Source organism: Strigops habroptila, chromosome 5 (genome assembly GCF_004027225.2).
Source record: "Strigops habroptila isolate Jane chromosome 5, bStrHab1.2.pri, whole genome shotgun sequence".
Classification (NCBI taxonomy): Eukaryota; Metazoa; Chordata; class Aves; order Psittaciformes; family Psittacidae; genus Strigops; species Strigops habroptila.
Window position 1 is genome coordinate 49034595 of NC_044281.2, and position 15931 is coordinate 49050525.

Here is a 15931-nt window from a genome sequence, read left to right on the forward strand (position 1 = left end):
TGATAACTCCAAGTTAGCATCTGACTGGTTGGCCTGCACTGCTGACTGCAGGCTGAAGGATTGTCCTGTTGGATTTCCTTTCCCTGCAGTCTTCTGTAATGGCATTTGGCTCACCAGAGTTTCTGCAAGAGTTTCTCTGTTTCCTCTGCCAGTTTCACACCCTGTAGCAAACAACTATGTGAGAGACCAAAGCTGGCAGATTGAGATGGTGGATCAAATCCTAGTCTCATGGAGAAAGTCTGCCCTTCCAGTTGTCTCACAGTCAAAAGAAGCACTCAAAAATACTGTGGATAAAAAAAATGTGTTGAGAAGGAAAACGGCAAAAGCTACAGGAAATGATATGAGAAAGGCAGAGTGCTGTGTTTGGATCTGTTGTCCCCTTGACACTCAATCCTTGTTTAAGAAAAAAGAAGTCTTAGCCAGTGTATGGATAAGATTGAATAGGTTTTTCATTAAAATACATTAAAATTTCATTTTCATTAAAATACAACTTAAAACACTCTGGCAATTCCATTTTTTAGAAGATTATTATCCAGAACACCAGAATTAGGTAACAATGAAAACCAAAATACTTCTAACAAAAAAGTTCAGCCTAGTCCCTTTCTTGAGACTAATGCTGTCTTATTTAAAGATTCATTAGTTTCTGCCAGGGAGAGCTCTTATCAAAGGGCTCCCAGGAGGATGAAGTCATCACTCATCATTAGTAGTGTGTGTATGCTTTTCCTTGAAGTATTCTGCTTGCATTTAGCATCTTGGAGGAACTACTGCTTGGGGCAGGAGGTTGCAGGGGAGCACAAATGTGAGTGTTCCCACCTGTACTGTGTTTATTTTCTTTGTTTCTGAAGACTGGGTACATGCCATTTCTAAGTCAGAATAATAAATTGTGGTATGACACGTGCAGCTCCACATACTGTCTGGTAACTGGAGCAAACAGACAATACTGCACAGTTGTGGGTAGCAGCTCAGTTGTACCTCTACAGCACTGTTGCTTTTAGGCTTGCTGTGGTAACTGCACTCTCCTGAGGACACTGGCTGGACATGGGAAGTTGCAAAGCTTGGAGTGTTCAGAGCAAATTATTCTCCATTTCCGTGGATAGGCTTATTGTCCTTTCACCGTACTCATAGATTCTTGTTCCTCTGCAAGCAAATTAAAACTCTTCACATATTCACAGAGATGTGGCATCGATGCTCCACCCTGCTCTACTGATCTGACACACACCTGTGCCTTCATTCTTCACCCACTTCAGGCTTGCTTCTGCTGATGTTGGCTGCACTGTCTATGTGATGTTCTCACTTCTTGTTACGTCATGTGTTTAAGTCCTTCCTGCCTGCTTGAGGCTATGATTGCTAGCAAAACTTCATTTGCCTTGCCCGTTTCCTCCCTTCCGCCCCATTACTTTCATCTCCTCTACGTGGAAGCTGCTTTCATCTTATACTGCTTTTGGCTTTCAGGATTTTTTATTAAACTTATGTTCTCTTTTTCAAGTTTATGCAACATTGTAAAGATGCTGGCTCTTCACAGAGGCAGCAGAAATATTGGTCATACTGTTCAAAACTCTGTGATGCAAGATAAATGAACATACTGGGGTATGAGTCTAGGAGTCAAAAATTGATTGTCTTGTATAACCCACACAGCTTTTTGGGGTTTTAGCCTCTCCTCTCATGTTTAGAAGAGGTTAGAGTTCTGAAAGGTAAGGATATTTAGATTGTTGAAAAGAAGGAATTGTGCTATATATGAAGGAAATGAAAAAAAAAAAGTTCCCTCATAAACATAATTCAAAATGGCAATGAAGGTGAGATAGCATGCATATTGAATTGGGGCTGGAAGTGTAATTTCAGACTTAGAGTGTTTTGTTTAAACTTTGTTTAAAATCTTTGTTCCTTTGTCTTCATGGCAACTTATAGCATGGTTAAAAATCTTCTATTTTTGCATTATTTAGTTGTTTGTGTTTATGTGGCAAGAAAAGGTAAGTATAGCTTGCATTTGTGAAAGAACATGTAGGTGGCAGTCTGAAGAGATTGGTTTTAATAGGACCTTAAAAGTGAGAGCAAGAAGCTTCAATTTTTTCATGGAAGAGATAGAAATTAACTGAAAGGAATTCCAGGTGAATTGATACGTGAGAGTAAAGAGGAAAGATTTAAGCTACAGTATGTTGGTTGGACAACAGAAAAATGAATGACAAACTATTGCTTACACTAAGAAATGCAGACATTGTCATGAGCTACTGGCATTTTAGAAATGAGAGGAAAAGCAGAGTAGAGTGGGAAGTGTTGAAGGAGGGAAACAAAGTGACATAACGGTTGCTACATCGAGCTGTTTTCACTGGTGCCCAGTGACAGGACCAGAGATGGGCACAGACAGAAACAGAGGAAGTTCCCTGTGAACATCAGGGAACATTTTTTTACTGTGAGGGTGACTGAGCACTGGCACAGGTTGCCCAGGGTGATTGTGGATCTCCCTCCATGAAGATACTAAAAACCCATCAGAAAGCAGTCTTGGACAACTGGCTCTAGGTGGCCCTGCTTGAGCAGGGGGTTGGACCAGGTGACCTCCAGAGGCCTCTCTCAACCTCAGCCTTGCTGTGATTCTGCAATCTGCTGTTGGAAAAAATTATTTTATGATGTCTCTTTTGATACTGTTTTATTACCCTTTTTATGAAAGGTGAGATAGTTTTTAATAATTCATCCCATACAAAAGTTTTTGTTAAAGGTATCTTGTTTAGTCTTGATGAAACATGAACCATTATGTGTACAAAAGACTTAAAAAATATTTATCTAATGCTGATGGTTCCTGAAACACTAAGGATCCATAAAAAAAGTAGCACCTCATTCTGTCTTTATGCTTGTGCCTGGAAAATGTTTCTAACAATACAGTTTTGACTGAGGTAATTTTAACGGTCTGAATATCAAACTCTTAGATATACTAAAGTGTATGGGTTGTGCTGGTTGCATGTTTCCTATAGAACTGTGCTGTTAAAGTTTGAATGTCAGAAGTTGCTGGCAAGTGATAACATCTTTATTCCCTTTTTTCCCTTCCCCAGTGCATGGGTGCACACACACATTATTAATATATTTGGGTTAATTTCCCGTCACATTTCTCTGTGCACTTCCATTCTGTTCTTGTTTTGATGTTTGCCTGTGCAGAAGAAACTCCACTGCTCTGAGCATAAGCTAGGAAGCATTTTCGACCCCCTAAAATTCGTCAGAGCAGAATAATAGGCTTGGAGGGCAAGCTGTGGCTGGTATTCAGAGACAGAGGGAAGGAGTCCAGAACAGCAGATGGTAACCTAGGGTAGGCAAACTTTGGAAAAGTTCTGGCGGGAAAAGTCTATAGAGTGGAAGTGTCTTGGTAAATTTAATGTTACTTTGAAACAACGGAGAAGTCTGTGATAAAACCAGAGAGAGTGAATTTGCTTGTGTTACATATCATAGACTCATAGAATAATAGAATATGTCAAGTTGGAAGAGACCCATTAGGATCAGTGTCTCCCTTGGAGATTTTTCTTTTGTCTAATAAGCAGTGTTTTTACCACGTGCAAACTGTAAATGAAGAAGTGTAGCTGTTAGAAATAAGCTATGTGTACCCTCTAACTCATTTGTAGATACTGTAAGAAATAAGTGTTTGAGACCATGCAAAAATACATTTGGCTGAAAACATACAATGAAACAAGTACTTTTCAAGGAATACTGGCATGCAGCCAGCATATTGGCAGTTCTTAATTGCCCCGATTTATTTAAAATATTTTCCTTCATAATTTATTTTTCCTTTGATATCCAAAATTTGATCTTTCCAAACCATGCATCTTCTATTGTTATTTAGCTTTCTTGGGTACATAGAATTTGGTTCTTTCCGGCTTGTACAGTAATAGCAGTGCTTGATCAGGTTGTCAGAGATTCTCTCTGAAAATAAATTTCACTGGTTTTACACAGTAATACTCTTGTTGCTCCAAAATGTTATTGTTTTTATCAAAATAAATATTTGCATTTCTAATGCACATTTATTTGTGGTTTCTTTCTCTTATTTCGAAACAATAATTACTTTACTGTGATACTCACCCTTTTACTTACTAGATACAGAGAATAGTCATGTCACCTCTGTTTTGCTGTGTTCAACATACCAACTTTCACATTGCACAGTGGAGCAGGGCAGACATCACTTAGCTAGCAGAAGTTCAGATTAGTAAGTGCAGACAGTACAGTTGCAGCACAGGGAAATCCTATCAAAAATACTGTAGTCAGGCTGGGTTCTTCCATCCGTGAACTACAGTAAGTCTTGCTTTTGTTTTAGTGCAGTTTGACCCTGCTGTGTAAGTCAAACCATAAACTTGAACCAATTTAAAACTACTTGATCAAGTACAATACACTGAGAAAGGAAATATGATCTTGTGTGTTTTCTGTACATCTATAATCCTGTAGATATGAAAAAAAATGGTTTCAATTTAGTATATATTTTAGCAGTGATGGAAAATGTCTTTGGAGTTTAAAGTGAAAGATGTTTTGCTTAAAATTTATTTTAAATTGTTTGTTTTTAAGATTGTGGTGTTTTTTGTTTTTCTGTAATTCAGATAGAGTTTTGATTCGAATAAAAGACTTGACAGTGGAGAAGGCTGATGAAGTGGTTTGGGTTCGTGGCAGAATTCATACAAGCAGAGCTAAAGGTGAGAAGCCTTCAGGGTTTTTATTTTTATTTGCTCATATTTTGGCTGAATGTTTATTTTGGCATCATGACCTGTTAGTTATGTCTTGCATACCAGAAAACTTTGCCACCTAGTTACTCAGTGTTCACTTTGATGGGTGATTTTCTTTTTTATCCACTTCTCTTTTCCCAAGAGGGGAAAGAGAAATTTTGTTTTCAGCTGAGTGGAAGTATGGTATTACTATTACATTTTAGTAAAAGTGAATTCTAGTTTTTTCATATTACTAAATAATGTGTGGGCAATTACAAAAGGAATTTCTAAATATTATAGTCATTCTCCTTGGAGTGTTAACAGTTGTGAGATAAAAGTTACAAACTTCTACTGTAAAACATACTTCTATTGTAAATGTATCAGTTGTCAGACAGGCTATGTTTATGCTGCTGCACATGAGTATTTTCACTATACCTTTTCTTTGACAGGAAGCAAAAATCTGTGTTAAAATTTCAGAATTTTTACTTTTAGTTACCAGTATCTGGTTATACCTATTTGAACTTCAAATAGGAAACATCATCTGTCCTTTACAAGACAAAGGGAAAATCCTTTTATAGGTTCTGAGTGGTGTGGGCTGTCATACTTGGCTGTTTGACAGCCATATTTCTTCCCTAGAATCAGAAGTTCTCTCTGGAGATCGGTTTGCCATATGCAAACTTAAATAGGCTTTGGCCTTTTCAGTTGGCATCAGATGCTGACAACTGTTGTGCTAGTTTCAGTTATGTTTGGCGGTTCTGTAGTGAGATATAAATACTTTGTCTTCCCAAGAGTTGAAAGAAGAAAGCATAAAGAAATTGTCTTCAAAAATGAAACTTAATGGTAGTCTCGTAATTGAAAATAAAGCAAATTAGGGGCAAGAGTCCGTTACAGAATATTGTCACAGATACCAGATTAATTTTTATTTTTGAGGCTTCATTAAAAAAAAAAAAGTCCCTCTTAATGCATGTCTGTACTGCAGTCAGTTAAGGAACTGCATGTAAATATATACATACAATGCACATTTTAGTTTGTATGAGAATCTTTACATTTAGGAAGTCTTCTGTGATTTCCTCAATAGTTCTGTAGTGGGGTCTTATATGAAAGTGTCTCTTTGCTATTTATAGAAACAGTCAACCCCAAAGGGTGTGAAAGCCTTGGTCATTAGAACTTTAAGTTGTTCAGACAGGAGATACTGTCTAACTTGAATATTAATATCAATATATGAATAAGGGTATCCTTATGGCTTTTTCTTTTGTGATTGTAGGAAGAATTCAGACTATTAACAGAATTTAGTATTAAACACGGGTGTTGTGTCTGTGCAGACCTTTAAAACAACGTAAAGCTCAGTAGTTGTTAATTACTCTCTCTGCATGGCATTTATATACAGTACCTCGCATGATATATGCACTTCAATCAGAGTAATATATATGTAACATGGCAATATGAACTTACAAGAAACTGGTTGTAATCCTTCACCTTTGACTTCAGGAAAGACTATTGTTTTTCATGAAATAAGTGCTTAATTTCAAAACTGTTTCACACAACCTGATGAATGAAAGCAAAGGAGTTGATATCGGCATGAAGTGTTCTCAATTTATTGATTGTGTTTCTTGTTCCCTCTTGGTCTGAAGACACAGAACAATTCTGACATTTAGGGAATGCTGCTAGGGAATGCCATATCCTTGTTTACTTAATCTTTGGGGGAAAGAATCTTACAAGAAAAGCAAATGTTTAAGAGTAAAAAGTACTATTAGGCTTTCCCACACACATCATGGTGCTATTTCTACCATTATGGAAAGGAAAGTCTTGCAGGAAACAGGAAAATCTTACACAGAAATAGCTTTAGTTTTTCTCAGAAGCTCGAATTTGACTCCTAAATAACCAACATATCCTTTATTTAATTCTGTCCAGTTCTGATCAATAAACCAAAAAAAATGGAATTTGAACAACTGCAGCATCCAGCTGTCTCATATAGCAAGCCACTCATGAAATCTGATGGAAATTAACTGGGGGATGTGTAAAGAATGGGGTGTTGGGAATTTCTGTGGGTTGTACTAAAAGTGCTTGAGGCCCTGTGGTTTTTATTGTAGATTGAATAAATGTTATTTCTGGCTTTATTTTAAAGCCAGCCTAAGCTACTGTTTGCTTTTATCATTGAAAAGCAGTTGGGAAATCAGCCTGGGTTCTGCCAGGCAGATGGGACTTGTGCAGTATATTAGTCTTGAACTTGGTTCTGGTTTATGAATGCGGAGGTTTATAAAACATTGAAGTAGTATGTCTGAAAATAAGAGTACTACCAAGAGCAAATTTTATAATAAACCATATACATTTTTCTCTTTGCTGGCAGATGTCTGTAACTAGCAATGTATTAATTTATATGCCCAAACATTTTCTACTCTTTATACAAATTCCTTCTTTACATCCCTTTCTCTTAAAAGGTCTTGTGTCATTTGGTATTTACATACAAGAAAGGAAATGGATTCCTTTTTGGGTTTATGTCTTTCTTTTGACAGGATTCTCTGTGTGGTGTTTTCTCTTGTTTGTTCAGTGACTAAAAGTTCCTTGCATTAGACTGAGTCAGACCTTTTTAACCAAATTTCTTTTGAAGCTTTTCATCTTTTTGAGCATTCTTGCGGGACAGTGTTGGTTTGGTTTATAGAAACTGAAGAGTAGTTTACTGTTTAATGTGAGTAAATTTGGTCTTACACTTTTCACTTAAATGCCACGTAAATATTCTGAAATACATGGGAGAACATCCCATAATCCCTCTTTCTTGCCCACACCCCCACCCCCCCCAAAGATTCCTTCTTTCCATCTCTTGATCTGGAAAGGCATCTACTCATGAAATAGATTTGGTTATGGTTTGCCTTTTTGATACTTTATTTTGCATGCCTTTGGCTCTTTTGGGAAAAGTTCTGTTTCTTCCTATAATCTTTGTAGCTGTGATATTTTAAGTACTCCTATCAGTGAGGGTTGTTTGATCATTTCTCATCTGTTTGATTAGAAATGGTTATATTCTACAAAACATCCTCTTTCCTCATGAAAACAACTACTGTTACTCATGACAAAAAGATTCGAGTCCTTTTATAATGCTGATACTGATCAGACTTCTGGCTTTTGGGACTAAGTACAACTTCCAAACTTTTGCTTTTGATTATAGTATGATAGAAGGTCCCTCCATTGAGTTCACTGTCTTCTTCTTAAATATTTACTAATTGAATGATATTGTAGCTGTCTTCAGTTGTGTATTTTTTGTTTGAACACCTAACACAACATTGCTGAAACTTATATTTTGCTAAATTATTTGTGATGAAAATCATGGAGATGGATGGTTTTTTCTAGGAAATACTGTATCAAACTACATTATAAGTAAAAAACACTGAGATGTCACTGCGATGAGATATGCCTAGCTTACCCAAAGAAATTTAGTGTATTGTATCCTGTGAAAAAATTGTGTTTGATTTGTTGACTTGCTGGATCTGAAACGCAGCCTGTGATTTTCTAATTTAAGTCTGTGATTTAATGTTTGCCTGCAAGAAATACGTACATCCATACCATATTAGCTTCTTCACTTAGATATTGTAGCCTCTGGATTACAGAAATAGCTGTACTCTGTTTTCTGAAAATAAGGAATTAATTTTTTTGCATTACTGAAATCACAGTAATAGGAAAATGTTAGTTATTTCCAATACTTATAATCTTGGTTTTTAATAATATTTTGTACTAGTTCTATATGTTTGCTTTTATTTCCGTCAGATTGTTTGTCAAATGTTCTGCATTTTATCTTTTGATACTGTTTAAATTCTCTGCAGCTATGTGTGAGGAATGGTGATCTACATAATTACAAATGAAAACTGCAACTGGCTTTTCAGTTTCAGTGTTCAAGTTAGATACATGTTGATTTTTATGTTTGATAGTCTAAGTCAACAATAACTGGGAAATAGCTGTCTATAACAAAGCTTCTGGCTTCTTTCTACTCTTACCATTTAATGGAAGCATTATAATGTTATGAGTCAGAACATGGAATTAAAATTATATTGATGCATTTTATTAGATACTGGTACAACAATGAAGTGTTTGTTGTTAATTTCTCTCTCTGAGGAAGAAACATTTAAAATCACTGTATTTCCTTAAATCCAAGTTGAAAAGTAAATGGTTATAAGAGATGTGAGGAGAAATATGAAATGATTGTAACTGTCAGCTAAACAGATTAGAAAGAGCTTTGCTGACTTGGAAATACACATTTTAGAAGTCAACAAAGTTTAATACGTTCTTTGTAAATTATTATTAATTCCTATTAACAACTTTTTCCCTTCATGAATAAATTGCTTTTACAGGAATTTTTAATTGGATCTGTTAGGTTCTTGTCATTCACCGGAATCAATACTCCTTTTGTTCCCATTCATTCCGAATGTGCAGTGTATTACAGAATGAACATTGTTGGTTTAGTCTCTGGTGCAAAATCAAGCCTATTTCTCTCAGAGGAGCTTTGTAAAGTGAATTCTACAGCTTTAATTTGGGAAGATGAGAAAAAAATTCTTTTAAAATAATGTAGAGTTGAAATAATTGTGAGCAAAGCAAAAGGGAAAAGGTTTACTTCTTGCAGTTGAAGAACAATAGATAGTTTAAAAGTCATGATTTCTAGTTTTTGTTTTGTCTAGATATTGTTTATCTTGGAAAGCTTATGTTATTTTTAGAAAATGTCCATTCACATGTTTATAGAGGTAAGGCAGAATTATTTGATTTATATCAATGTTTGGGGGATGTGTGTACACGAAGAGCTGACTAGTTTGATGTAGCTGCTGGGGAGGGCCAGTGGTGAGGGGGATAGACGCGCGCACACACACCCCCCCCCTTAAAAGTTCAGCCTACTAGTAAGTTAGTAAAGCATTTTTTCTCATTCACAAAGACCTCGAGTAACTTGTCCTTAATACACCTGTGATGTTTTTCTTTGTATTCAGGGAAGCAGTGTTTCTTAGTCCTGCGTCAGCAGCAGTTCAATATCCAGGCTCTTGTGGCTGTGGGACAGCATGCAAGCAAGCAGATGGTAAAGTTTGCTGCCAAGTAAGTAAGCAATTATATCCTGTTGTCAGAGTAAACAATGGTGGGAACCAGGACTCCCAGGGGTTGGGACCATTTTCACACATTAACATCAATGCTTCGTTTGTTTTAAAATGTAGTTATTTAAATTGTCAGCTCTCTATTGCATTGAATACATTACACTGACAAAAGGTAAAATAGAGGACAGGCTTGAAATTCATTCTGAACTGCTGAAGCAGCATTCTTTTACCATAGACAACCTACATTTACTTTCAAGCTGGCTAACAAAAAGTCTGGCAAACTGAGCTTAGTGGGACACTTCATTTTGTGCATGGTGTTTGTGTGTGTATGCACATGTTCAGGGGTTTTATTCCACAAGATGTGCAGTGTAGTAGTAAGTTTTATAGCTAGAACTGACGTGGAGAAGTTCCGTATTGCAAGTTGAAGAACTAAGAGTAGCTTCTGTGCACTGAATTAGTCTTATTTACACCTTATTTTTGGCACTAGTATATTTAATGAGAGATTTAAGTTATTTATTTAAATATTGGGGGAGGGTAATAGTTAGGCTTGCCAGTTAAACACGTGTTTGTTCCTGTAATTTAAATTCATTTATTTGGTTTATTTTGCTCTTAAAGATAAAAAATTACCTTCCCCCGCTGCTTGCCTCAAGATTGTGCTTTCAGGTTGTTCATGAATATGCTAGCATGACAAAGGTGTTCTTATAGTAGAGATTTTAGTCATGTATATCTGCTTGTTCACAAATAGAAATGTGGATCAATTCAGTGCAATAATATGTTTAACATGTGGCACTTGAGTTGCTTCTGTGTAGTTCTTGGCACTACTCTCATGTATGGGAAGGGAGCCCCCACTAATTAGCTGCAAAAGTGCTACAGCCTTCAACCTTCAATATGTCAGGGAGAGGAGGGATTCATTATAGTATAGACTTCCAGAAGCCAAGTTAAAAAGGTTAGGATAATGCTTCTGCTGAGGAGGTTCAAGGCAATGGGAAAACAGAACCAGCAGTGTTTGTTGTTTGGCGATGTTTAGTGTTGCAGTGCCAGTGTGAAGCATGCTGTTTACAGGTGTTTGTGAGCCAAAGTGAAGTGTTCTGTTTCTTCATGAAATAGTTTGTTCTCTCCAGTGCTTAGTATCTTTGGAAAGAATTAAGTGTATAATCTACTTGTTCCCTAATTCATCTCCCTCTAACATACCAACAGTCTGCCTGTACTCTCTCAACAAAGTTGTGCTACCAAACAGTGGAACAACTAATAGTTCTGATGCTCACTCTCCTATTATCTAGTTCTCTCCAACATCTCTCTTTTCCAGTTTTCTTTGCAGTTCTTTCCTTTACAACTGAATTTCTTCATGAGTGGCAGAGCTCAGTGGTTAGGAGCTCATGAAAGGGAAGTAGGTCCTTAGTCTTTTCTTCCATGTGCTGACTCTACCACTTGTAAGGCTTCCATGACTTTTTTTTTTTGTGGATTAACTAATCTTTTTTTACTCAGTTAGTTTTCTGTCAGGCTAGTGATTAAAAGTAGGTCATGGAGGTCCAGAGCTAACAAGGAGTGGTAAATGGTGGAGAAGGGTATCTGGAAAGAGTAGAGGGCACAGCTCCTTTCTCTTCTGGCAGCAGTGAGCTGTTAAATCAGATGGAACCTCATCCTTAGGTTCTTTCCAACTCCTTGTCATTTCCCCACTTTTCTTGACAGACCTGATTGCCTCTGAGTAGGCAGACTCATAATGTTTGTGCTGTATTTTGACTTTTCATTCTGCTCCTTTTTGTGACAGCACTTGCTAGCTAAATCCAGATACTTCAGCCTCTCTAATTTATAGCATGAATGTTTTACGAATTATTTGTGCTTCTGAAATGCTTACATGTTTATCATCACATTCTTTGAATGATAGAACTTTCTCTGCTACAGCCCTCTGGGTTTTCTTTTAGGGGTTTGCTTTTGGTTTTCTTTTAACGCCATTAGTGCAATCATTTATCATGATTCCTTCCCACCAACAAACATTTTATTAATATCCTGCCATGCTGTTACTTTTCCAATGTGTTAACTTCTACAATTTTGTCTGATGTTGCCAATGCAGCTGCCTTGCGTCCTTCAGATGCTGCTCCTGTTCCCTGACTTTTAAGTGCACTTGTGGTCACTGTGCCAGTAACACGTGAAGCACAGCAGCAGTATGTGCTTTGTCTTCAGGCACTTTCCTGCTAGTTTTCACCTGCTGTGGGATGAAGCCATTGTTACTAGCAGATGAGACTGGTCTTAGATGTCTAAAAATAACTATACTGTTTCTCTGCCTTTCTCAGTGTCTTTTTTCATCCTCTCCTTTTGTTTCCTATACATTTAATGAGGAGACACACATTTATTGATGAAAACAACTTAAAAACCTTACATTTCATTAAAATTTTTTAACTAAACTTTTTCAGTGGTAGTCCATAAATTTTATTTTTCATGTGCTACTTTCTCGTTTTTTGATACTGGGTCTAAAACTTCCTTTGAAATACTTTGTGAAATTCTGAATATTGAATTTTTAATGAGAACTTATTAAATCATGAGCATTTTTTCTACAAACTTTCATAAATAATAAACAAACCAGTTCCTCTTTTAGATATTGGTACATGGAAACCAGGAACTTTCATAACCTTCTGTGGTCTAGCAACATTCATATACTAATTATCTCCATTACCATAAAAATGTGAGTTCTTTTTAGTGAAACATTCTTAATACTGGTTTAACTCAGTTTTGCAAAGAAATTTCTGTGAGTTAAGCTATGAAAATTTTCTAGTTGAACTTTCAGAACATGCATAGTCAACAACATAGAGCCAGTCGAGATACTGGATTGGCAGTTGTGGAGTCTTTCATCAGAAGAAAAAAATAAAGTCAGCCTCGTCCTGCGATGGATGCTGTATAAGAGAAAGAGTTGTCTCTGTCAGCCAGCAGAGGTGCCAAGTGATGCAATTAGTAATTTATCAACCTGCTTTTTTCTGCAACATATTGGGTGTGGTTGGGTTTAGTTTTCTATATCTAGGCATTAAGCCTCCTCCCTTATCCCTCCGTAGCAATGTCATGGTTTAGCAGTTGAGAGAGGTGGTTAACAGATTCTAATTTAGCTGGCCAAACATTGTGCCTTCACTCAGGAAGTAACTTGATGGCTCTTTATAGAGGCTAGAGAATGGACATTCAGAAGAGATGGACCTTTATGAAAATACTTCACAGTGTAGGAAAATACACATAAGTTCATCAGCTAGATAAATTGGTAATACTAGGAAAACTGCTGGATGTTGCAGAAATATTTTCTTTTTCCATTTCTGTTTAATTTTTATATCAGTGATCTGGAAGAAAATGTTAAATCGCAGCTGTTAAGTTTGCTGGTGACACAGAAATTGGAATGGTAAACTAGGGGCTAGGAGAATATAGTAACCAGGGTTCATTTAGAATAATTGCTTTGATGCTCCTCAGTGTGAATTTTGTATCTTTGTGATCATTAGTTCAGATTTTGTGTATGTTCAGGATTAATACGTAGGAAAGGAAGTCATGAGAATGTAAGATAACTGACTTGACAGGAGTCTATATGGTTTTCTCACGTACTGTACAACGAGATTTGAGTTTTGAAAAAGAGGACTAAAATGCCATTAATGCAATATATGCCAGTCATTAGACTATTTCTGGAATATTTTGTCCACTTTTGTTGTATTGGAATATATTTCAAATTGGAAAAAGTTGATGGTGAAGCTGCAAGATGAAATGATGTGCGGTCAGGCAGATCTGCCTTCGTATGAGACTAAAGAAAACTCCGTATTCTACAGAAGGGATATTAGTGATTTAAATCCCAGTCTGATGGTATCGATGCAAGAAGATTTTCTGCCTGTGGAGGGTTCTTTACTTTGCTTATACAAAGGTGTGGCAAGATGCAATGAACAGATGGTGAAGCTAGGTAAGGAAAGGGAAATAAAGTGCCCATTTTTTTTTTTTTCCTCAATACAAATGATTAAAAATGTGTAGTGAATTTGTTATTTAAAATCCTTAAAAGAAAATAGATTCCCCCCTCCCCCTCCGGAGATATCCAGGTTCATCCAGGTGTTAGAATGTTGATAGAGGAAACACATTATTATATTTTTAGAATTGAGAGAATAAGAATAGGTGTTTCCCTGGCCTTCATGTATACAGGGTGAGTTAACTCCCCTTTTAAAGGGCTTAATGGATATTTATTGTATTTGTGCAGACAGTATTACAGTTGCTCTTAGTGAGTATAAAATGTTTATACTTTCAATTATTTACAAGGTGAACTCGTTTTTCCAAAGTAAACTATTGCCTTCAACTTTCACATTCAGATAATCGATTATTGTGTTATGACAACTGTTTAATATTTTTAGGTTTAATAATGTATAAATATAATAATTTGTGTAATCTGCTTACAGAAACAGTGTTGAAGAAAAAAAACTAAGAAAATGCCTGAACAAGTATAGATGCTTCCATGAAGTAAAACATTTTCTATGTAAAGTCTATAAATAACCAAGTTTCTTTCAGTTCTTCAGACTTTTGATCAAGAAAATGTTGATTGTGATTCACTTAGGGAGGCCCACATGGGGTTCAGCTTGCAACATGAAGCTGTTGATGAAAGATGTTGTCATACAGACTACAAAAATGCAATCCTGTGGTTAAAAGAGAAAGTCTTGGCTAATAGACCTGCAGATAATTAACAGGGACATAAGGCATCTAGTGGACATTTCAGTAATTATAGTCTTGATTTTTTGAAAGAAACATTACATATAAAGAAGCAGTTTTCTATACAGAGGAATCTTTTGCATTGGTTTTTATTACTAAAATAGCTTTGTTAAGGATTAGAAAATGTAAACATGTCATCTGTCTTAATGCATCGTGCATCTAATTTAGTTGCTAGTCCTTTGTAATATTAATTACAGTTAGAAATATCGTCTTGAATGGAAATGGTGATAGCTTTGGCATGCTTTTCTGCTACTTGTTCACTTTTTGTTTGTTTGGGTATTTTTGCTAGCCAGGGGAATTTTACCAAAAAATCACCTAGATTACTTAGTCTGCTGCTGCGGAGAATAGTTTGCTGTAGTTACCAGCATTCAATTAAAGCATTTTGTTTCTTCTCGTAATTTGAACTGAAATTACCACTTCAGTATAATTCTTGGAATTACCTGTTGGGATCAAAGCAGCACCTTCTAGGTTTTTGTAGTTTACATGTGATACACAAGCTTTTACTTCCATACCAGATTAAATATGTAGTCTGAAGAGGAAAGGCATATTTTCTAATTATCAAGTGAAAGTTCAGAATAGATCATGAACATTTGTGAATACAAAGATGCCCATATGCAGTAGAAAACTTGGTAGTGCTTTTATGTGCCCAGGCTAATATATGCATACTTGGATACAGGAATCTACACAGGTAGGAACTGAGTTGAAATACATCTTAAAATTATGTCAAATTTAATGACTAAAGGTTGTTACAGTTTTAAAGTGTGCTCCAGACAAAGCAGCATACTGTTTTAAGTGCAACTCCAGTTTACAGAGAGAAAAAGCACATTTAATCACAAGTGAAAAGTTTAAAGTTCTGCTATGCAAGTTTGCAAAGCAATATTACAGTTACAATGGTGTAAAAGTCAGTTTCTTCCTGTATTTTTAAACCAATACCGTTTTCCATGTCTTGAATTCCATGTGTGTTCTGATGAAAGCTCTGTAATGACTTCACAAACACCAGTTCTTAGTCATGGGATCAGTAATCTGATGATGAATCCATCATACAGCATAATTTAACTATTATTTTCTTTTTCATATGCAGAGAATTTGCTTCAGTAAGTTTAAAACATTATTTTTATTTGCAATTACTAGTGAGAGGGCTTTTATTCAGCAGATTAGAAATTTATACCTTCAATGAAGACACTGCTATTCATATCATTAATAGTCTTTTCTGGGTATTTGCCAAAGTGCCAACATAAAAAGGAGGCGGGGAAAATAGAGAACTGTTTAGGGAAAAAAGTTAACGTAAGAGTAAAGTTTTAATTCTTTTATACATTCACCACAAGGCCACAAAGATGATCAGGGGTCTGGAGCATCTCTCTCATAAGGAGAGTTTGCGGGAGCTGGGCCTGTTTAGTCTAGAGAAGAGAAAACTGAGAGGGGATCTCATGAATGCATATAAATACCTCAAAGGCGGGTGCCAGGAGGATGGTGCCAGGACTCTACAGTGTTGCC

At 36.2% G+C, this 15931-nt stretch overlaps 1 protein-coding gene across 2 annotated transcripts in view; it reads left to right on the forward strand.

Moving 5' to 3' along the window:
• DARS1 (aspartyl-tRNA synthetase 1) overlaps positions 1-15931 on the forward strand; it is a 43460-nt gene that overhangs the window by 2922 nt on the left and 24607 nt on the right. The window contains exons 1-3 of one of the 2 annotated variants that reach the window (XM_030487883.1): positions 2789-2885; positions 4566-4658; positions 9629-9731. In XM_030487883.1, coding sequence (XP_030343743.1) covers positions 9712-9731 — 20 coding nt within the window. In that variant the 5' untranslated portion in view covers positions 2789-2885; positions 4566-4658; positions 9629-9711. Of the gene's footprint in view, positions 1-2788; positions 2886-4565; positions 4659-9628; positions 9732-15931 lie in introns of those variants that run through there. The other variant, XM_030487882.1, reaches the window with a different exon arrangement.